Consider the following 24741-nt stretch of genomic DNA (forward strand, 5'->3'; position numbering starts at 1 on the left):
GGAGGCTATGGCTGCCTCCTCTCCAAAGAAGCTTTGCAACTGGATCCAGACGTTTAATCTCTCACTTCTTTTGATAACATTTTATATAATATTTTTTACAAACCTTGTATGATTTCATGTAAGGTTTTTATTATTTTGACAAAAATTATTAGACGTTTAAATATTTATGTAAGATATATTTATCTAGACAGAATTTTAGCCTAAGTTTTCTATACGTGTTTATATGTGGAAAAAAAACAACTGTCAAAATGTGTTTGAATTGGTTGTCACAAAATTGATTTTGAATGAAATTAAATTTACAAAATTAAAAATTAATTATGATTAGAATTGATTATGAAGTAACACAATTTTTCTTTGGTTAACATATGCCAGAAAAGTGATTTTTTTTAAAAAATATTGCTTGGATACTTTGAATAAATTGATTTAAAACATCAAGTCTCCACTAATTTTCGAATTTACATAATAAACATGAATCTTTTTTATCTTGTTTTTAAAATTTAAAAAGTTAACATAATATGATATAATAGATTTAGATAAATATAGTATATTTAAAGAAAATATCCTTATCAAGAATTTTGATATGTTTATTCAATATTGTACAGAATATCATCAACTGTAAAATTATGCATTTATCCTATATAATTCAATATCTATTATAGTTTCAAGCCACATAGAAGGGTCTTGAAGCCGGGAATGCATGATCCAAGTATTCTGAATATCATAGGAGGAGACTATCTGGCTTGAGTGCAGATACAGATCCTTCTTGCCAGTTAGCTGAACTTTGTGACCTGGTGACATGACGACAGTTCTCCCAGAAAATAAAACAGGTGATTTTTTTAACCATAGTTATTGGTTTACAAAAGTATATATCAGCCTATTTCTCTGTGTGTATGTGTTTTTTCTTGTTAATTTAACTTACGTTTGGTGAATGAGGGGTTGTTTCCTAATTATTCAGATTTTTTCCCAACTATACTTATTTTGCATAAGAGCCAAAGTTGTTACAGGTTCTTTGTTGTGAAATCTAGGGGGGAATCATCATCTTTTGGAACTCAAGTTGTAAAGATACAATGCATAACATTATTGCTTTTGATTTGTTTCAAGCTAAGTTTTTAATTCTACATAATTGTTCTTGGCATTTCTTGAATCTTGACAAGTTGTAAAGATAATGCATAACATTCTTGCTTGTTATTTTTTTCAAGCTAAGTTTTTAATTCTACAAATTGTTCTTGGCATTTCTTGAATCTTGACAAGGTCTAAGTGACTCTGGCAGCATTGACAATGTTCTAAGCAAGAGAGACTGAAGTTATGGGCTCAACTAGGTTAAAAATTAAAATCCCAAAACCTTAAGAGTTGTTATTCTTATTCCTATTGGTCCTTACAAGGGATTGTCACTTCCTTTTTTTTTTCTTTTTTCCAAAAGTACTCTTTCCACTTCCACATAATCATGATTATGTTGTATAATCATGTACAAAATCCAAAGTGAAATTATATTATACAAAAGTTCACACATTTAAGTAATCAAATTATTTGTTACATAAACATAAATTACTTCTTTTTTTAATTATGATCAGTCATGAATTGATTTGAATATGATTAATAAAAGTAATTCTTATAATAATTAATTTGATTACCACTTACATTGAATTAATTTAACTTTAATTTAAAAAGATATTGAATATTATTAAAAATGGTAAATTGTATCACAGTTAATTTGATTATTTAAAAAGGTAACTTGCATTTATAATTAATAAAAAAATTATAAAAATAAAAATATTTGATAGTGTTTTTATCTTTTATGATATTAAACTTCGTTTAATACTTACCATATTAATTATTGAGAAGGTTCCTAAAGAATAAAACATCGTGCCTAATATTTTAATAACACAAACAAAATGTATTTATATACTCTGACATTTAACATCAATCTTTAAAATTGATTTTAAGGATCTAAAGTAATACCAATACATTACTCCGATTAAATATTTTACATAACCGATTGAACTCATTGAAGTAATGAAAGATTTCCATAAAGAGTCATTATCGTTTTTTTTCCGTGATTTTTTCTCCTTAATTTGATGCCGTGTAAATAGAGTCATTATTATGAAAAGTAAGGGCAGTTTAGTTTATTTATTTTCTATTTTAATTTTAACTGAAAATTAATATTTTTTAAAATAAGTACTTGCAGTTAAAAAAGAAATATAAGTACTTTAATTTTAAAAAATATATTTTTGAAAATATTTAAAAAATGAAGTCCAATTGTAAAACAGAAAATATTCTTTAATTTTATATTTAAAGTTTGTATGAAAAATAAGAAAAACAGAAAACAATGATATTTTACTACTTTTTATATAAATTTTATATATAATAAAATAAAAAATTAAAATATATTTTTTATCTTTCTAAAATTTCAATTTCAATTTTAATCTCTCTAAAAAAAATTATATCCTATTTTCATTCTTCTAATTCTCAATCGCGTCATTTTTTCTTCTTAAGCACTATCTCAATCACTTTTCGTCCATTTATAAAACTTTATATAAATCTCTTTTTTTTCAGAAGTTATATAAATCTCTTTAAAAATCAAAATTCGAGCATTTTAAAATTACAGGAAAAAAATAAAAATATTTTTAAAATACTAAAATTAAAAGAGAACTTACAAATTTTCAAAGAGAAAAAGAAAATGAAAATGAAAACAAATAAAAATGTACAGCTCTTTCTTCAAATGAGAGAGGCAAATAAGTGTACATACACTTACCAAAATATTAACGGGCTCATAACAGCAAGAAAAGGAAGTCAAGTCAAGAACTGCGTTTTTCCTGGTACGAAACCAAACAAAGCTTTCTGTTTCTGAATAACATTTTTTCTCTATCTCTCTCTCTTCAAATCCCTCAAACCATTTTCCTCACTTTTTAGTTTTAACTCTCAATTTTCATTCACAACTCTCTTTTTATCAACAAACAACAACTTTCTGTAGAAAAACCAACAAAAAGGTTTGAACTTTCTTCTTTTTTTTCTCGTTTCATCGCTCGTGTTGTTCTGAGTTTACAATGTACATAGTAAAATGTGAGTGTCATATGTTTTTTTTTTTTAATGTTTTAGGTTTTCGGTGATAATGGCTGGAAATACCGGCCAAATCGATATAAACTCTGAGGCCGTTTTGTTTGGTCGAGAAAATGATGTTGTGGGGGTTGAATCATCAGTGTCCAACGTTATTTGTGTCGGTTTCTCTCGTTCTGAAACCCTAATTGGTGACCATGTTGGTGGTGGTGAGGTTGTGGTTCATGATCAGAAGGTTTTTAATGTTGGAGATGATAGAGGAGTCAATGGTTCTGTGGAGGTTTTTAATGGCAGTGAAAAAGAGGGTTTTGATGAAGAACCTGATTTGGTGGGTGTAGGGAGTGGTTTGGAGGAAGGAGTGAAAGTTGTTGATGGAGGGTGTGATGAGAAAGAAAGAGAGGTTTCGTGTGGGACGGTGAAGAATGAAGATGAGAAAAGTGGGATTGAATGTTCAGATGGAGTTTTGTTTGATTATGGGGGTTTGTTTATTGAATTTAATGATGGTTTTCAGAGTGAGCTGGGGTGTGAGAAGGCTAGTGATGTTGCTGAAAATGGTTTGCCGAGCATTGTGTCGAATAATGTGACTCAAGGGGGTGATAATGATGCGGTTGAGTGTGCGCAGGAGGAGGTTAAGAACGATGGTTTGGTGAATTTAAGCATGGTTGTGGAGGCTGATGGCGAGAGGAATGATGCTGATAGTTTGGTTACTAAAAATGGCCTGGAAGATTTGCATGCCACAGAAGTTGCAACCTACCAATTACGGGATGGCATTCCATGTATGGAAGGTGTGGATGTCATTGCTGAAGAATCTTTGCATGTGAAAGACTTGTCAAGGAATTGCCTTGAGCTAGAACCTTCATGTGAGTTGAAACAGCCAGCCTTTCAGGTAGATGCAGATGTAGATGTGATGCAGAATCAAACCATGGTTGTTGATGTTTCTGAAGAACTATTTGAGAATATACAAAGTGAGTGTCATGGTTTTAATCTTGTTGTGGATCTGAATTCTTACAGAAGCACGCAGAAGGTTGGCATGTACTGGGGATCAGTGTCTTCGGAAATGAATTTCCGTGTGTCTGATTTAGTATGGGGAAAGGTGACTGGCCATCCTTGGTGGCCAGGTCAGATCTTTGATGCCTCAGCTGCATCAGCGAAGGCAAAGAGGCATCTCAAGGAAGGCTGTCACCTGGTAGCGTATTTTGGGGATCAAACCTTTGCTTGGAATGATGTATCAATGATTAAACCATTTCAGATGCATTTTTCGCAAATGAACAAGCAGAGCAATTCAGAAAATTTCCACCATGCTGTTGATTGTGCTTTAGATGAGGTCTCAAGACGGGTTGAGTTTGGTTTATCCTGCCCTTGCATGCCTGGAGATGTGATTTCTAAGATTAAAACTCAAGTAATTAGTAATGCTGGAATCAATAATCAGTTGTGCAGAAGAAATGGAGGGGACAGGATTATGAACCCAATGTCTTTTGAACCCATGAAACTTGTCAATTTTGTTAAATCATTAGCCCAGTCTCCACTTGTTGAATCTGATAGGCTGGATTTTGTAATTGCACGTTCCCAATTGTCAGCCTTCTATTGCTCAAAGGGTTATTCTCAACTACCTGAGTTCCCAGTGCTTGGTGGGTTGTTCGAGAATGATATGGAAACTCTATTCTTGAAAGGGAAAGAGCAATGTGATTATCAAACCCATGTTGGTTATACACAACAGGAGCACAAGCACATCTCGGGGGATGAAAAGCGGCGCAGTAAGAAAAAAAAACTTTTGTCAGATTTGATGTCTGAGAAGGGCTTCTGTATTTCAAATGGTGAAGGCACATCAGAACAGGAGGCTAAGTCAGTTCCACGGCGTCGTGGGAGGAAAAGGAAGTCAGCTTACAATATTTCGGAAGATTATTTCCATAATTCCCTAAATAGAAGGCTCTTCCAATTTCAGCATGCTTCTACAAATGACATGAGGTCTCAACTTTGCTTGGCTGCCAAGGATCCAATTGGAGAAAGTTGCTCTAGTGACATGGTACATTTCTTTGCAGAATTTCGAAAATCCATTAGCATTGATTATTCTGCTTCCTTGGATCAAGAAATGTCTTTGGAACAAATGCATGATGGTGAGACCGGAGTAACTTCTATAACAGCATTGACATCTGAAATGGAGCCTTGCAGTGATTCTTATTGGCCTGATAGAATAATTCAAAGCATTCCTGAGGACCAATCATTGACAAAATACCAGAATGAGAGAGCCATTTTTTTGCCTGAGACTCTAACGGAGGCTAATGATAGAAATCTTGGATCAGAATCTTCTAAGCTTGTGGAACATTTGGTTGGGAGTTCTCAAGAGGGCTTCTGCCCCACTGCTCTGACTCTGAAATTCACAAACTTGGATTCTGTTCCTTCAACAACCGATCTCAACAAGATTTTTTCCCGTTTCGGGTCACTGATTGAATCAAAGACTGAACTGCTAGAGAGGACTAACCGCGCCAGAGTGGTTTTCCAAAGACGATCGGATGCAGAAGCTGCTTTTAGTAGTGCTGGAAAATACAGCATATTTGGACCTTCACTTGTTAGTTATCGCCTCAAGATTTTGCCTCGTAAGCCACAACAAAAGGGTACAGTAAAGCGAGGCAGAAAAAGAAGAGAAACAAGTTCTGTGGATGGCGCAGCAGTTTGATGCCTTGGTGTTGACCCTTCCAACCTTAAATAGAATGTTGAATTAAGGTTGGTGTTTTTATGTGAATGTCAACATTCCTAGTATATTATGTTGAGCTAAGGTGACACGCATTCTAATACATAGAATTGACTGATTGATATTTGAGAGTAGGATCCATTACATTTTAGTTGCCACGGTGCATATAGTTTGGAACTAATACAAGGAAAGATCCATGTTTCAGCTGGTATATGACTGTGGGAAAGAATTATGTTATGTTAATTTGTTAAATTTTAATTCCATCAATGGAGAAACAGACGCAACTCTTGAATATGAAATTGTCACGTATACGAGTAGATTCATTCTCAGGTCATTTGTGTCAAGAGCATTATAGTTCTGAAATTAAAACACATGGCAATGATTGCCACCTTTTCACACGCTCTCAAATGCATGTTTAATTCAGTTGGTTTTAAAGAAACAATTGTTTACTTATATCAACTTTGAGATTTTTTCTAAAAAATAAGTTATTAGTTCTCTAGAAATAATTCCAACCAAACATGCACTTAAGTTATTAATAATCACACTGATTTTTTTCTCCACATGTGTTCCAGTTCCCAATAACAATATTTGTATCCATAATTAATATTACTATTATTTAACAATTTAAAATTAACCTAAAATTAAAAAATGCTAATCCACACAAATTTAGCATCCTTTCAATTAGATAACATTAGCTTAATAATTAGAAAAAAATTATTATAACGAACGAAATACTATCAATCATGACTTAAAAAGTACATATCATTAGTCTAAAAAACAAGGTCTTATCACTAGATAAGATAGTAGATAAGATAGTTTGAGCCTTTGAGGCAATGCAATGAAGTATAACCAATATTTAAATAAAATTGTCATTTTCAAAATGTCAACTTTACGGAAAATGAAATTGAGCAAAATAAAAAAATTGTTTTTATTAAATAAATTTATTCTAGATGCATGACTCATTATATTTTTAAAAGCATATATATACTTTCATTGTAAAAATAATTGTAATTATCACAATTTAATTATTCATTCTAAATTATTTATTCCAAATCCCTAGGACATTTTCATAAACTTCAAACGATCAGATTAATTTTAGATTCTCCGTATAAAATGTTATTTTTAAGGGGATTCATTTTCTTCAAATAATTCAATTAATATAAATTTTATATTTATTTCTTATAAAATTTTAAATTAATTATACTACATAAAATCCGTATAAAATAGAATATTTAGATTTTAATTTATTCTATTTTTAAAATTTTATATAATAGATACAAGAATCCTACTATTTTGATTTTGAATCTTGATTGATTCTCCAATACATTTTTAATAAAAATAAGTTTTATAAAAAAATCAAAAGAAAACATAAAAATATCAAAATGAAGGAGATCCTAACAAGACTCTCAATAGTAACATTTTTTCCGAGTATTTGTGTATATTAAAATACATTTAAATTTAAATTAAATAATTAAAAATTTACATAATATAAAGAAAATTATTCTATAAATTATAAAATGTATCTTAAAACTAAGCTAATACAGATGAAAAAGTAAAGTTGAACTTAATTTAGGTTTGGTGCCTTAGATAAAAGTATGTAAATTTTAAGATTAATGAAGTACAAACGTCCACTTGGGTGCCAAAACAGCAATCCAATCACACTCCTACATGTTAATTAATAATTTTTGGATAAATAATAACTTTTGTGACAAATTTTATATTTTCATTTTCAGAAAATACATTTATCAACTAATTACACATTAAGGAATAAAAATGACTATTTATCCATAATTTTCCTTTATCATGATTCTTTTCTCTCATTTCGGGAAAGGTTGCTTCTTTAAATTTTATTATTAGGCCTTTTCATATAAGATTATCTTAATATAGTGATGAGATTAAAATAGAAATCATAATTAATATTTTTCTTTAGATATTGAATTTTTAAAAATTGAATCTGAAATATACATCTTGATAATCCGATGACCAATACTCACTAAACATTAAATCTTTATAACAGCCACAAATCACTGCGCGTTTGTAGTGACTCCATAGAGATAGCCTCAAGGCTGGGTGAAATGCCATTCATAATATCGTTCAAATTCCATTTAATTTCATGATTTGAAGTACTAATATCTATATTAAATGGTGTCATTCCATTTGTTGGTTGGTGACGTGGAATCTTTAGAAATATCCACTCTCCCTAGGATTTATATCTCAAAAAATTATTAAGCAGGGTTTTCAGATAAACAAATTGCAGCCTCATCAAACAGTAAAAATAACTGGAGAATTGAAAATAGGATCAGATATCTAACTAGTATTAGGTAGCTCCTATGCCTATCATCTCCAGTTTATCGATTTCATTAACAGTAGCAATTGCTAAACCTTCAATGGCTATATATTCAGTGAAAGTTTATAGCAAGAAGCCAGAGAATGGGGAAGAAGCAAAGCCGAGGCAAGCAAGCTAAGATATGTTACTAAAAATGCTAAATGAAGTTCAGTAAAATAACTAAAAAAGGTACAAAATTGTTCATAAAACCCATTCACCTCAAAACAAAATTCGTAATACTTCAGAGAAACTATTGAAAACAAACATAAGAAGCATTTCACAAATTTAAGACCTTGGTTTCTCCTTCTTCTCCTTGAAAAGAGCCAGAAGAGAGACACCAGATACCTTCACAACCTTAAATCTGACACCAGGAATATCTCCCACAGCATGACCCTTTCGTCCAAATCCAGCAATCAAGACTTCGTCCTACACAACCATTTCCAAGTTACACAACGGCTACAAATGACAATTTATCAAAGAAACTCAAGTTGTTTCCAGGAGTATAAAAAAGATAATGAAACTAGAAAAAACATGGACCAACACTCACATTCTCTTCAATGTAGTTCAAGCAACCATCATTAGGGACAAAAGCTGCAATTTTCTTCCCATTCTTGATAAGTTGAACTCTGGCACACTTACGAATAGCAGAGTTGGGCTGCTTAGCTTCAATACCTCTGCAAATAGAAAAACACATTAATTTCTCAAAATCATATACTATAACCAAATCAAATAAATATTCTAGTGAAAGATAAACAAACCAAGTTAACCTAATTCTTACATCTTTTCAAGGACAATTCCCTTGGCATGGGATGAACCGGCAAAAGGTTTCTTCCATTCATTCCCAAGATGGGATTTCTTGTATGACTTATCAGCCCACCTTTGCCTCCTGCGGTGAGACTTGAGCTTGCGAGCAGCTCCCATTCCATGTGTCTTCCTGTAAGACAGCAACAAATATAATTCCTTAAATTCTATGTTCTTTTGTTTGTTCATCAACCAATTCCTAGTCCACCCCCATTACAAAGACCATACCAAGTCTAGAAGGACAGAACTAAAAAACCTAGTTAAATTTCACAACAAATTTGCCACTGCCACCACACCCCTCAAAAACAAGAACAAAAAAACCCAATTCCATTGACCCTAAATCTAAGAACAAAAAACTAAATAAAATAAGCGATATTTACAAGGCAGCTTTAGATTATCGACCAAATTAAACTAAACAAAAACCAATGAAGCAGCAATTCACATTGCACAAAACAAGGGGAAAACCAATTTAAACACTACACTGATAAAATATACAAAATCCGATTGTAGAAAAATATAAACTTTTTCACACGGGAAGAATCGACGAGAATATTTGATTTGAAACAGATCCACCGGAAGCAAATATAAATTCACGAGCTCAAGTTCATTCGTATGCGTTCAATTTTTGGGAACAAAGCAAATAAAACAAAAGAGGAACATAAACGTGCAATGAAGCATATCTAAAGAGTAATGGAGAATTATTAGGTTACCCCATGGCTTCGTTCTTCGGTGTAGAGCTCGGAGGTTATGGAGGATGAGCAGCGACAACAGCACAAAACCCTAATCGATAAGCGAAGTAGGGGGTTTATATAGTGGACTAAAATGAAAACACCACTGGGTTTGTTAAGCACCACTGGGCCTATGCAACAAGACCAGTGGATTTAAGACCAAAAAGAAATTGGTTTAGTTTTTTTTTAATTTATTTTTTAAAATATAAAAAGGATAGAATATAAATATAAGTAGTATATACTGATGAAAAACACTGATATATATTTATTTCTCGTTTATATAATTAAAAATAAACATAAGAAACATAATTTTTCAAGTAAGTCTTGTTAGCTATCTGATTGTAATTGTCATGAAACAATTCTAATAGAAATGATAACCCTTTTAATGATGTAACTCTTGACTATATATATATATATATATATATATATAAATTCACATAAAAGTCTCACATTTAAAAAACATATATAACATTTATTAAATTTAATAAAAATATTATGTTTAATGAGTTTCATGATTAATATATTATGAGTAAATTTGACAGTGTGATAACATTAAGTACTATTTTTATTGAATCCAAAATCTTGTCAAATTATTGAATATAAATATTTGTTATGAAAATTATATAATATAAATATTAAGAGATAAATTATTATAAATGTTCATCACTTTATTCATATTATACTTTATACTTATTAAAGTTTTTAATTTTAAAATATTATGTTTACTAATTTAAAATTCAACAAGTCGTTAGGTCGAGTGATACTATACTCGTTTCCCTTAAGTAAGATTATTGGGTTTGGAAAAAATGTGTTTGAAAAGACAGATCCTATAAAGGTGATCAATTAAATTCTTCGACCAAAAATTAATCACTAGTAAAAATTAGTAGATATTTAATATCTATATCATAATATTAAAAAAGATTATTGATGATAACTATCAAGAGGCAAATTATTATATATTTATATATTACATTATTATGTATATGTTAAGTTTGCTAATTTTAAATATGTCTAATTAAATAATTCATTTAAACTTTAAAATATAAAAAATTAATGTATTAAAACATATATTATATTTCTTAAATTTAATAAATATTATATTTAATATACTATAGTTTATTTTTTCCTGTCCACTATCCAATAACATTAAATATGATATGTTTCAAATTATTATGTGTAAAAATTAATAAATAGTTTAAGGTACATATATTTAGTAATTTACTAGTGTTATATTAATATATGTGAATTTTATGTTTTATAAACTATTTTAAAAAATAATAATAAAAGAAAATTAATATAAATTTTAATATTTATATATACATGGGATTTAATTATTTTAATAATTACTTTTTGTTTCATAATAGATTTTTATATACTCATAAGAAAAGTCATATGTTTAACACACAGACATTATATTTAATAATAAATATAGTATTTGAAAGTACTTGTTAATTGTAGATTATATTTAATAAATATTATAATTAATATATAATAAGAAGAATTGACTCTCTGACAGTATTAAGTATTATAATTTTTTAATATATAATATACAGTCAAAGTAAATAACAAATGCAATAATTACATTTCATTTGAATTTAATAAATATAACATTTTTAATAAATATCATAATTAATATTTAATATACTATAGTAAAACGGACTGTTCAATAATATAAAATGTTTAAATTTGCAGTAATTAAGATATATATCTGATTATGATATGATATTAATTACTCAGTCAAGGATTTGATTAAGATATATTTTAATCAACTATCTAATGTAATTGTAATTATTGTCAAATATTGTAATTAGCTTAAATAAGGATACCTACTTAATATATAAAAGATAATTGCCTATGTTTAGAGATTTAGCTTATTTCTCTTCTAATTGTAACTGATAGTCTATTCACTTGTATATATTTTGTCTCTGGATCAATGAAATACACAAAGCAAGCGTATACTTTGAGTAGATATGAAAGTGTCCTTGAGGCCCTGTTTCCTATTGGCGCTTATTTTGCCAATTTTTTCAAGTATTTTTCAATTTTCCCTTAATTCATATTCTAGACTTATGATGAAGAAGAGTTCTCAATTGTGATTGATTTTATTTCATTTTATTTTTGCAGTTTTGATGGTGTCACAAACGGTTGCGAATCATACTTGCAGTTTAATAGTGTACTATTCAGATAAATGTGATATAGTGAGTTGTACAAACGCCTGCGTGGACTATACTGGATTCTATACAGCTGCTGGACTATGCTTCCCAGATGGATGCCATTGCGAATATGATTGTCCTCCTACAACTTTGTCTTAGTTAATAATTATCATGTCTACCATCAAAAATAAAATTAAGAGTTCAAAATTATGGGCATGATACCAGTTTAATAAAATGCTACTATCTCTTTTTACTCGACCAAATACAATGCCATCACATGCTTTTCTTACTTCTATAGTCTTTTTTCCCCTTTATTTTCATTTTTGTGTTTCCTCCTCTTTTTCAAGTTTTCCTTTGCCTTTTCATCTGCATAATTTTGAAATGTTAAGCAAATTAATGAGAACGAAAATAAAACCAAAAGTTTATAAATTGGGTGGATCCACTTCTATTTTTTTTGGTGGATCCACTTCTAAAAATATATTAAAAATTACTAAAATAAGTTCGTACTATAAATTGGATCATTTAGTAGTTTTAATACATTTTTAGAAGTCATTTTTTTTATATAATTCAGAAGAAGAAAAACTTCTAAAAATATATAATTCAGAAGAAGAAAAACTTCTAAAAATGTATTACAACTACTAAATAAGTTTGTATAATATAAATTTGATCAAACTACTAAAATAACATATCAAACACTCTAGGTTTAGATTTTTCATTACCACCAATAATGGGGCAGGTTTGGCGAGGCAAATTGCCTTATCTTTCTCAACCCCTTGCAACTTAATTCCACAAAACCCACACTTTTGTACTTATGAATTTATGATTATTTTCCAACCGCTTGTTTTTTCTTTCGGTTGTTTTTATACTCTTAAGAGTTTCTTTTTTATTGCATCCAAACGAAATTAATTATCTTCAAACAACTTTTCAATAAACTTGCCAAAACAAAAACAATGTCAATTTATAATCATTATAACAATAATTATAATCGATTATCGAAATAATCTAATGTTTGTAGCTATTCCAAACACACTCATTATTCCAACGGGAAAAGGGCATAAATGGATAAATACTTTGTAGCAAGTTGCCCTCCAACAATACTGACATGACATTAGTCTCAAATAACACAAGATTGAAACTATTTTTCCCCACGAGTTGGGTTCTTACTACTTACATAACATGAAAATTGGTACAAAGAACAAATACATGTAAGGCCTGGTCTATAAACACTCACTGCACAATTAAAAAACCCTAGCAAGCAGCAAGTAACTGGAACCACTAAACCTCAGCAATTTAATAGCAACTTCAAAATATTACACGACCTTCTTAACTTCAAAATATTTGTTACACGATCTTCTTAAGGCAAATTGTCCCCCAAGGATTGCTTGAATAGTGAACACTGGATACCTGACAATAACCAAAAGTCAACAAAGACAATGAAACAATTCAAGTTAAACCAGTGTAAGATAAGTTGTTACATTACCTGCAAAACATCTATTATACATTAATGAGTCTTCTTCCACAACACTCCAATCTTCTTCAACATGTTTGTATTTTTCTTTTTGGGAGAGTCATCATCATCTGTGTCTTCTGAATAAGGTGAACTAATCTTGGCAGTAACAGAATTGTAGCTACTGTCAAGTGAACCTGTTCGTTCCACAAACTTTCCATTGTTTCCAGAAGAAATCATAGCAGCAGCTGCTTCGGCCGCTTTTCTCCACTGGTCCGACTGCACTTTCAACCTCCTTAATTCAGCCTCTAACTCGGAATTTGCAGCCTGCGCAGTGTCTAGCTGTTCAGTTATCTGTGCTACTCTTTGGTTACTTTTATCGGCTTCTTCAGTTATGTAGCCAAGTTTCATCAAAGCCTCGCGCTCTGCGGCCCTTGCTGCTTCAGCAGAAGCAACAGCCTCATCGGGGATTTTATTCTTCTCTAACTCCACCCTCTTTATTTCCTTCTTTAGTGCATTGTTTTCCTCAGTCACATTTTGCAGCTCCGTCTCTCTGTCCAATAATCTTTTCTTCAACTCAGTCATGTCAGCATCCAATTTTTTGAGCGCCACCACAGGTTCAGAATCTCTTTCACTAGGCTGGTTTTGCTTGATCCTTGACACGAGCATCTCATTCTCATCTGATAAACCCTGCAACTGAGATTCCTTGTCCATCATCTTCTCCCTTAACTCTTCAATATCAGCTCTAGCTCTCTTCAATTCCTCATTTAATTCACCTTGTCTTTGAGAAGATTCTGATTTTGCATGCTCCAGTTGTTCAAAAGCACTTCTGATCTGCAATGTGCTCCGAATATACTCTTCTTGGTATCGTACCTCAGAAACGTCCAGCGCAGATTTTAACTGCACTGCTTCAGATTTGGCAGAAACAAGCTCGGCTTTGAGATGGTTTATCTCCTCATTTTGTACGTTTTTCGGTGTAAGTTCAAGTTCTGCTTCATTGACGGGACCTAACATATTTTTGTTACCACCACCAACCAAATCAGCCTGAAGTTTGCTGACAAGTTCCTCCAATGATTTTACTTGAGCTCTTGATTGCTCCAACTCTAAAGCTAAGGATTTGTAAGCTTCTGATGCTTTCTCACCTTCTAACTGGAGTGTTTCCACAGTCTTGTTTGCTGCTTCCAATTGCATTTGAGTTTTGCCAACTACTTCCAAAGCCCGGGATTCAGATTCTTTGCAATCAATTACCTCACTTTTCAGCTTTTCCACTAAAGTGAGTGCTTCATCAAGCTCCATCCTCAAATCCTCAATCTCAGCATTATCTGACTCAGCATTGCTAATGTGAACAGCTTCACATTCGCGCACTCTTTCAAGTTGAATTTTCAGTTTCTGTATTTCATTCATGGCAGACACTAGAGCAGTTGAATCCATTGAGTGCTGCTTCTGGACAGCCTCAAGCTCAGACTGCCATGCTCGATCTCGGTCCTGAGAAATCTTACGGAGTTCTTGAAGCCGTTCCTCTTCAGAAGCAGATAGTTCCAGAAGCTGTTGCTGGGATTCCTCCAGCTCTTTCGATACCGCTAAAAGCTGCTTATTTGCTTCTTCAGCCTCCTGCTGAGCTTTCCTCTTCCATGACTCAGATGAGTTGAGTTGGTCTTTAGTTCTCTTTAGATCTTCTTCAAGTTGAGCAAGTTGAGACTCCAATTCTTGAACCCTACCTGGTCGCTTCTTCTAGAGCGCAATGATAAAGTGCAAGGAGATATAGTGAATAGCAAAAATTAAGACACTATCAATAATCTCAATCTTTTGAATTTTATATAGCTATGGATAAGTGATAAATGAAGGACTTCTATAAAATAGGGGAGAAATTATTAAATAGTTTGGAACTACCATGTGTCCATACTTCCTGAAAATCTCTCTGTGACATGAAACCAATTTTTTTTCAGTTAACGAGAAAGAATTAATAAAATCTGACTACATGTCACGTGAAAATTAGTTGGGACTATGGTGATCCTAGAGACCTAGACCGTATAATAAGTTCTCCATTCAAGGGGGAGGAGGGAATTATTCAGTTCTAGGCTTCTAGCAGTGAACTATCTTATAAATTACAATACCTCAGATATTGGACTTCTTGGTGACTTGCGTTCTGTGACCTTAGGACTTCTATTTTTTGGCGTCTTACTTCCTGGTTTTGGAGATGATGAGACTGAGTCGGTATCAGAGCCTGGTGTCTTCAATTTGCGAGCATTCTGAGGAGATGCAGGAGACTTCCTTTGGGGCACTTCTGAAGTACCAGTTCTGCTCACAGACAAGCATAGGCCAATAAGCATGCAGATGAAAAAACATCTTAACATAGCACAGTAAGGTGATCAAGTAAGGAAAAGTTCATTTAAACAGTCCCTATTTAAATCTTTGGGATCAAAATGAAATCTAAACAAGAAGTGCTATGATTAACAGGGCAATTTTTTTCCAAAATATGATAGTTACATGGAGGACACATAAAATTATATAAAACTGTTTACTAGTTATCCCTATTATAAATAGTTATGATAGGACACACTTACCTCAATATTGATTCATTTGGTGTTTCACCAAACAACTCCAATTAAATACAGATATGCCCCTAGTTAGTTCTTAACATTTCTTCGGAAAGCAACAAACTCTAAATGGTGGTGTGGCACATTCAAATTGAATAGATAACATTAACAGGTAGCATTCAACTATTCATCCCTCATTAGTCATTACTCATTAGATCCCAGAAATAATTATATTTAATTTGTTTGAATACAATTTCTGTAATAAGATTCATTACGAATTCAGTAATAAACTCCAACTAAATAAATGGGCCCAAATTATTAATCTTCAGATTTCCTTGCAAAGGAACAAGCCTTAAATCATATAACCAACCCTGTGAACAAAATAAAAGCACTCCATCCCCTAATTAAGACCTCAGAATTCGGAAACATGCATCACAAAAATGGAATGCTGCAAAAAGTGTCAAATAGGACAATCTTACCTTGCTTTTGGTGTCTGCATACTTTAATAATATCTGAGTTGATAGGAAGGGTAAGCTAAAGAACCTCTCCTTCAAAGCCCCTGACCCACACTTTCTGCAATAGTAATCTGAGAAAGAAATGAAGACAATAAGGAATTTGATTTATAACTGAGAGAAGAGAAAGAGGCAATGGTTTGCACTTTGCACTTTACATTAGATGACCACCACCTGGGATCAGCATTCAACAAAAAACCTAACAAACAAACCGCACATAATCCCTTCAAAGAAACTCCAAGTAAACTAACTCCACTACCACCTACCAAATTCAAAACAAATAAATAAATAAACAAATTTAAACAAATAAAACCTTGCACCAAAATAATTAGTAGAATATAATTAACGGAAACCCATCTTCCAACTTTTCCAAATTAATTTTAGACCTTTCCTCCCTTTTACTCCACAGTGCCACGTTACACTTGAGCCCCAATTGACCAGCAACAAACTATTATGTTAACCCCTTTAAGCATCCTATAAATTAAATAAAATGCACACTAAAACTAAAATGTAAGCAAATTTTCCAAATCCATCATGTCACCAAGAAAACAATTATAACTAGAAATGATTTAAGTGGGCTATCCAGACAACCATAATTTCACTGCCCCTTCATGTTTCACACCAAAAATAAAAGTTCATTTTCGGTAACGTAAACTCAGGAACCGTGTTTAAGTTTAGAGATTCCTTGCCTTCTCATGAAAATAGGCGCAGATTTTATGACCCCATTTTTCAATCTGTGTGGAAAGACAAATCCCAGAAGGCCAGAATGAAAAAACGGAGGAAAGATACAAACTTTATGCATCCCCAACGCAAACGAGAGACAAAATCACAAAACCCAGATCTACATGCAGCCTGAGACCAAATCACTGATCCGAAAGAAGAGAAACACAGAAAATTAAAAGAGTAAAAAAAAAAGAACTTTTTAAAATCAAAATGTGTTATTGCAAAGAGAAAGTGCTAACAACTCACCAGGTGTTGTTCAAGTTGAACACAGAACAACCAGGGTGACAATATTAAAAAAAAAAATACACACACACACACATACACAGAGAAAACTCTTGACATGAACAAATACCGAAAAACCAGAGAGCAGTATCATGGTTTTACATCAGAAGCACGTGCATGAGTCCCCAATATTTTCCTTGTTGGAAACACACAGTAGCATAGGCAGAAAACGATGGCTCGTCCTTTTAGAGATAAAAATGGGAAGAAACATCACGAGTGGAGAAAGAAAACAAAAACTCAATAAACCAAAAAACCAGCCAGGCAAAATGTACTTGAGTCAAAATACTGTTAATGCTATCATAAACTACACCCCAGAGGGAGAAAAAAAGAAGAAAAAGAGTCAAAATTTGTAATGGAAGAGAAAAGGGATGTATGAAATGAAAGTGCAGTTACCGAGTGGAGGTAATGTGTGAAACTCTGAAGTGAAAAAACTATTGAGTAAGATAAGATCAGGTGAATAAGCTTTCTCTCTCTCTCTTCTTCTTGTTAGAGTATGTTACTTATTTTCTTATTTTCTTGGTGTTGGGGGATGGAGGGAGTAGTAGCAGGGATGAGTAAAATACATTTGAAACCGAGGCGCCAATGATGTTATACTACGCTCCTTGAAGATGCACGTGTCGCTCACGCTCAGGGCTTCGGTGGCAAGTAGGCAAGTGTCGAAGTGGGTTACAATGCAATGTACGAAATTCCAAAGTTTCTGTCTCGAGAGATGATTGTTGTCTGGTTACGCATCAACATAAATCTTAAATAAGATAATTGTCTTCTTTCTTTCTTTCTTCTTCTCTGACACTTCAGTGCTAAATTTGGATAATATATATTCGCTTCGATACGCCAAATAGTTTATATACTACTCGAAAGAGTTCGTGTCTCTATGTGTATTTTTCAAAATAAAAAACAGTTATACTCTTTTGATTTGGAAAGAAAGAAAACGAAAACAAAAAATAATAATAATAATAATAACAAAATGATATAGGTTTCACATTTTTACAATTAATTTTAATTTTAAACTTTTATTTCATATTACTTTTTTTCATTTCTTTTCATTCTATCCAACGGTTTCTTAAAAAATATAATAACAACAATTACATTTTAAAGGTTATGTAAAGAACTACAAATAATTACATGTATTGAAGGGTATTTCCATGACCACAAAATTTCATATTGATTAAGAGTCAATGTCACATGTTGGTTATAAACATCATATTCTTTTAATTCATCAAGAATCTTTTATTAAGAATAAAATTATGATGATGAATGAAGCATTTAAGCATACAATAATATCTCAAATGAAAACTCTAACGTTATAAATTTGAGATAGAAACAAAGGCTGATTTAGAAATAGAAAATATATACACCAAAAAAAAATTATATTTATAATAGTTATTATCACACTGAATTTAATTAATTTAACTATATTTGGTATGATAAAGTGAATTTTAAAGTGAGTTTGAACTTAAAAAAGTTATCATTATTTAAGAAAAATTTATTTGAGTTAACAAGTAGTCTATCATATTAAATATTGAACTGTGGTTTTATTAAAGAGTTGAATTCCAAAAGAAATAGATTAGATTAGGTTCTATAAAAAAATTAATTTTTTCGTAAATGAAAATATAAGAGAGAAAAAATATAATAAGGGAATTGTTTTGTTCTCGACCCAAGGTGAACATAATCACGAAGGAAGATTTTAGTATGACAATGATGAGATTTTCAGTAGTGATTATATGTAAGGACTCCAGTGTGCACCAAAGTTAATACGAGCATGGGGAGAATGTAAAAATGAATTTTGAATTCATATTTGGTGGACGAATCAACCTTACACGAGGTAATTTTTGTAAGAACAAATGCTAACATGTTTCAATGTACGTAGAACATGTGAGATTATATTACAAATATGTAGAACATGTGAAACATAACGAAGAATCTCTGGGTAATGGGGTACGAAGTTTTTATGTAGAACATGTGAAAACGTATAAGTTGGCAAGTCGACCTATGAAGATTGACTTTGCATGGTTGGTGTTGATCCTTATGCAGGCTGGCTATATGAATAGCATAAAAGTGCAAAGTCAAGCAGGTTCTTGACAAGAAGGTTGCATAAGTAATATCAACATTGTGCCCTTACAAGGTTGCCAACAAATGATGAAGGATGATAAGTCGAAAGCTAATAGTACAAAATAGCAATTGAATTGTGTTTTAGGAAATTTTGCCAGAGACAGTTTTTATAACCCAATAAACATTTAAAAGAGTTAAAACAAAAGGCAGTCGAAGTATCAAAGATTTTGAAATGTTTGTTTGAGATATGAAATAATGATTTTGTATGAGTTTTAAGAAAATGTATCTTTTTGGTATGAATACTTTGTGTAAGATAATTTTATTTAAGTTTAGTATGATTTTTATAGGAGGCAAAACTCTTCTTTTAAATATTTAATGTAATTATATACTTAAAATTTGAATGGGATATAACTGATGAAATTAAAATAATTCTATGCAGGTTGATTTAACAAAATAGCTCACGAAACTATACATTTTGTTACATAAAAAATTTAAAAATATATAAAAAATCCTAATAGTAAGTAGTAGTAGTAGTAAATTATTAAATTAGTAATTTAATGCAAAAAAAAAAACATATATGAAGTGTTGAAACTTACGTTATAATTATTTTGTGCTTATTATATTTTTATGTTATGTTATGATAATCTTCATATTAATATACATATACTAGAATTAATCAAGAAAACATGTTATACTTGTCTACCCTAGTAAAATTATTGATTTACAATATGCTCTTTAATGTATACTAATGATAATTAAAAAATATAAAACCCAATAAAATACATTAGAACCTTAAAAATTTATAACTAATTTTCACTATCATATTATCAATTTTAAGTTTTATTTTTAAAAAAAAAATACACACGTTGTTGATTTTATATCTTTATCTAAGACTAAAATCTTTTATTTCACCTTCAGTAGAAAATGATTGAAAGATACAAACTTATCATAAAGAGATTCACCATCTTATATAGGGACTAGCTATTTAATATAAAAGTCACATGTCTTTTTCGCTTATAATTGTGTGGTGGCATTTCTCTAAATTTAACTATCAACGCTTAGATCCATGTATTTAAATAATGTAATTGTGTTTTACACGAGACTTGAGTATATATATCATGTGAATGACATATCACATCAAATTTAATGTTGTTTTTCAATTCATATATCAAATAAAATTTGTAAAATATTATCTAAAGGATAATACATACGGCATGATTTCAAAAAGTGAATATGCAACATGAATATAGTAAAAAGTAAACTGATTAAATTAATTATGTATAAAAAAATGCTATAAATAGTTGTGAAGTACTATAAATATTTTGTTTTTTTTTTTAATATGAGATATTTTGAATTAAGTGAATTGAGAGTTGGGGACTATTCTTTCAAAGTACTCAAATACATTTTATTTTTCACTATTTTTTTTTACACATAAATATAATAATCAAATCTCTGATCACATGTATAAAAAATAGGATTACTTTTCAACCATATCATACATACGTTGATCTACAAATGTATTGATTTCTATGCCAAAAGAAATAGAGTAAACTACTTTGTAAAGGGGATAAAATGAGCCTAACCTAATAGCTCATAAATAAGGTTAAAATTGGTTCTTGAAATTAAGATTAAAAAAATGAAAAAATTGGGCCAATTTGGCCTAATTTGGTGGATCAGACCAGGTCCATTAAATGCTAGCTCAATATTAATTAAGGTCTAAAAAACTATCGTAAAAAAAATATAATCTACAAAAAAAATTGATTAACTTGACTGAATCCGCTTTCGCACCTTGATCCAATAGTTAGGGTTGGGTGACAACTCATTTTGTCACCTTTAATAATACATTAATACTTTTAGTTATTTCGTCAAATATCACTTGATATTCCTATGTTATATTACACTTAAATATAAAAAGACTAAAAAACCCATTTTTTGTCATATAATTTACAAAAACAACTATTAAAGAGAATAACTTTACCAATAGTTACTTGTTCTCTTCTCCATATAAAATATTTTTGTAAAAGGCTAAAACATACATATCAGGAAAAAGTTACAGAAGTATTATATTTCTTGCTTTAAGAGGATAAATCCAAAAATGGAAACGTAAAAGAAATGATGCAGCATTCACGTGTTCTATAGATTATAGCGTAAGCATTTGCTTTGTTTATAATAGAAGCAACAAGAAAATATTCGCGGGACTTGTGATTTTGTATGATTTGCATTGAAGTGTAAAGCTATTAGTGCAAACAATGGACAACCTGTTCTAAAGTGACTACTACCACACAAATATATAAGATGAGGAAAATGCATGCCAATGCTCTCTGTTAATTACTTTAATTAGATGCCCCACAAGAATGATCAAGCACCAGAGTAGTGTTTGGTGCTTTTACACTGGAACTACTAATCAATCTCTGGATATATACACAAAATAATCTATTAAAATAGAAATGGTTATTTCACATATTTTATTTTTTACATTTTTTGTTGATATACACAAATAGAGATAGTTTTAGTTATTTTATACAAAAGCAATATAAAATGGTATTAAGATAATATGTTAAACATATAGTTATTTTTATCACAGAAGCATTACAAAATTAAATATGGAAGAACTGTTAAACATGTAATCCTATCAAATCATGACAAAAAATGAACCATTCCCAGAAGCCCACCCTAAGGAGAACCAATACTTGCTTTCATATCTCATTTTATTTATCTGGACCCATTGACGACGTTGTAAAACGGTACCGTCTAATTACTTCATAATTATGATTTTTTTTATTGATAAATATTAATGGTTAATTTTTGTTTATGAACAAATCTTATATCTCTCATAATCGTGAAAGATTATTACATATTCCCGTAATACCGTGCCTTATTTATTTATTTATATTTCTTTTCCCCTTCCTTATAAATTATAATTACATTTTCTCTAGTACATGAGAAAATGAAGAAAACAAAATAGAAATAACAGTCTAGGATCTTTCAAAACGTAATTCCTACACTGTCAGCAAGGACAAGATATCTGATTTCAGAGGGAGTGAATAGTCTCCATTCTCTAATATGGTTATATATATTCTCTACTCCTTTAAAGAATTACGTATAATCTAAAATCTCATATAAACTAAACCAACCTTAATGTATTGAGAATTATATTTATCTGTAGTTGAATTTGTAGCTCAGGATATATACTGTTTTTATCAAATGAAGAATGTAGAGGTTATTGTATGTGTAAATTAAGCGTTTTAGATTAATAAGATTGAATTTTGTAATAAAAAATAGTCTCTCACGATATAGTGATTAGTGAATTAAGGTTTGAATTTTTGCTATGAAAAAAAAATCCACTTTTAATATCTACCAAAGAAGATTACCTTTGAAGGATGATACCTTTAAGAAAATTTTGTTTAAGAGTTTTAGTAATTGATTTTTTAATGTTTAAGATCTAAGATTTAAAATTAAGATTTGTGCAAATAATTGATTCTTAATAATATTTTTAATTGAAGAAGCAATAATATTTTTTTTATCCATGCAAATCAAAAACAGTGTCACCAGCTATTTACAACAATTCACACATTGCTTGACAATAAAAATGTATTTGAAAGTAATTATTTAACAATAAAAAGATTTAAATCAAACTTCATGCCAATAGACTCATCAGACTACATGATAAGACTAAACAAATTGAGAAGAAAATCGATAAACTACAAGTCTACAACTTTGATGGTTTAATTTATATATATATGTAGAGTTTTGGAATTTTTATTATTTCATTTTCTTCATAGTTTTAACATCAGCACAAACAGTAAAAAAACTCACAAAATAGAACTAGGACAAAGCTTTATACATTTTTTTTTCAAAAAAGTGAGTGACGGACCCAATCCCTGACCCAAAAGAAAACAAGGCCGAAAGAAAGACAGGCCCAACATCCCCCATTCTCTTTAAACAATTAAAAAAATTAAAGAGTAATATGATTCTGACAATTTATTTTCACTGCACTTTCTAAGGAGGATAATAAGACAGCGTTGAAATGAACCGTGAAAACTGAAAAGTGTTGCAAAAAGATGTTTAGAAAATATAATTAATAAATTAAAAAAGGATTAGAACATAAAAAACGTAAGAACAGAGGCATTTTGTTTTTATTTACGCAAGAACAGAGGCCCACGGACTAGGATTACCTGCAGTTCAGAAAAAAAAAAAAAACTGCACGATTCTGCAGCTGCATCCAACAAATACTTGTGATGCTAGATATATTTTATAAGTTATATAATTATATAAAAGAACATTTTTTTTATGACCTAGATTTTGTGCACTTGCTACACAACGTAGACTTTTTTTTGGTTTAACATTCCGTTTTGTCAAGAAATTTTTTTTATTAATCTGAAATTAAGGATTGAATTTGAATAATACTCAAATAATTCAATTTTGATCTTATCATATTAATTATTTGTGTCTACCATAGAAATTTTTTATAAAAAATTACTACTGTAAAAATCCTGATCCGTAAACAATGGTGTAAAGATAAAAGATTGAAAGTACTAGAAGAGGGATCAGGTGGTCACTCCCCACTTCCCATTATTAGAAATATATATTTTTTTTGTCTTCTTAAAATAAATATTTTATTCATTTTTCCATACATTTTTTATATTTAGCATATTAATATTAACATTTATAAAATATAAGTTATACATTAATTTTTTTAACATATATTATGTATGTAGAAATTTAATTTTTTCACTAAGGTATTTTTTTCTTTCTTCTTGGCCTCGTGAAACTATTGAGCCATGGAAGGTAGCAAATAGCATGTGAGTAGGAATAATTCCAAGTCTCACACACTTTCTGAGAGGGTAACGAGGTCGCTGAGATTCTTCATTCTTTGACTAAGTTTGGGCTAGATAGGGAAGGTTATTGTGGGAATTCCCACTTTGCCACTTAATTTGCTACTTTTATTTCCATTGTCTCACAGCATGTTCAATCTTTAATTAAATGTTGTTTAAATTTTTTTTAGGGAACATATTACATAAAGTTATTTATATAAACATAGTTACTTATAGGAAATTATGGTTTAACAATATTATCATAAATAACATATTTTTAAATATCATAGGATCCACAAAATTAATTTAAACATTTATTTTAACAAATTTAATATTAAAATGAATTTTTATTTAAAATATTTATATTTATATAAAATTATAAGACTTATAAAATTATAAATAGTTATGTATTTGATCTCAAGTAGCGGAATTCTTGTCTTGGGCTTAGCCCTCTTTTACACCAACTCAATAACAAGGATGAAAGAAATCACATTACTAATTAAAACTTATTCATTCATATTAAGTTATGCCAATCCTACACGCGGTCAGTGAAGATGATATTGTGGGCAAATAAGTGTATTTCCCTCATGAATTTTACTATTTTAGGCCCTATATATGTGCCGTGATAA

General features: G+C 30.4%; 3 protein-coding genes across 10 annotated transcripts; 1 reads left to right on the plus strand and 2 right to left on the minus strand.

Annotated features, from left to right (window-relative positions):
- The first annotated feature begins 2741 nt into the window (after nt 1-2741).
- Nucleotides 2742-5954, plus strand: LOC114370246. Of its 2 annotated transcripts, none has more exons than XM_028327544.1 (2): nt 2742-2816; nt 3097-5954. In XM_028327544.1, exon 2 carries the CDS (start codon nt 3110-3112, stop codon nt 5726-5728), a length of 2619 nt encoding a protein of 872 aa, XP_028183345.1. In that variant the 5' UTR covers nt 2742-2816; nt 3097-3109; the 3' UTR covers nt 5729-5954. The 2 variants fall into 2 exon arrangements, with proteins under 2 accessions (XP_028183345.1, XP_028183346.1); XM_028327545.1 differs by lacking the exon at nt 2742-2816 and adding an exon at nt 2824-2987.
- Nucleotides 5955-8176: 2222 nt separating this feature from the next.
- Nucleotides 8177-9723, minus strand: LOC114369939 (40S ribosomal protein S23). The gene is made up of 4 exons (XM_028327221.1): nt 9581-9723; nt 8848-9003; nt 8617-8743; nt 8177-8495 (listed from the first exon to the last, which is right to left on the minus strand). Exons 1-4 carry the CDS (start codon nt 9583-9585, stop codon nt 8355-8357), a joined length of 429 nt encoding a protein of 142 aa, XP_028183022.1. The 5' UTR covers nt 9586-9723; the 3' UTR covers nt 8177-8354.
- Nucleotides 9724-12705: 2982 nt separating this feature from the next.
- On the minus strand, nt 12706-17938 carry LOC114372432 (interactor of constitutive active ROPs 2, chloroplastic-like). Of its 7 annotated transcripts, none has more exons than XM_028329978.1 (7): nt 17643-17805; nt 17320-17431; nt 16934-17110; nt 16212-16318; nt 15310-15493; nt 13229-14926; nt 12706-13152 (listed from the first exon to the last, which is right to left on the minus strand). In XM_028329978.1, exons 4-6 carry the CDS (start codon nt 16229-16231, stop codon nt 13250-13252), a joined length of 1881 nt encoding a protein of 626 aa, XP_028185779.1. In that variant the 5' UTR covers nt 16232-16318; nt 16934-17110; nt 17320-17431; nt 17643-17805; the 3' UTR covers nt 12706-13152; nt 13229-13249. The 7 variants fall into 7 exon arrangements, with proteins under 7 accessions (XP_028185779.1, XP_028185784.1, XP_028185778.1 ...); XM_028329983.1 differs by having other exon boundaries at nt 13229-14923; nt 17214-17431; XM_028329977.1 differs by having other exon boundaries at nt 17214-17431.
- Between the last annotated feature and the right edge of the window lie 6803 nt (nt 17939-24741).

Source organism: Glycine soja, chromosome 10, assembly GCF_004193775.1.
Source record: "Glycine soja cultivar W05 chromosome 10, ASM419377v2, whole genome shotgun sequence".
In the NCBI taxonomy this organism is placed as follows: Eukaryota; Viridiplantae; Streptophyta; class Magnoliopsida; order Fabales; family Fabaceae; genus Glycine; species Glycine soja.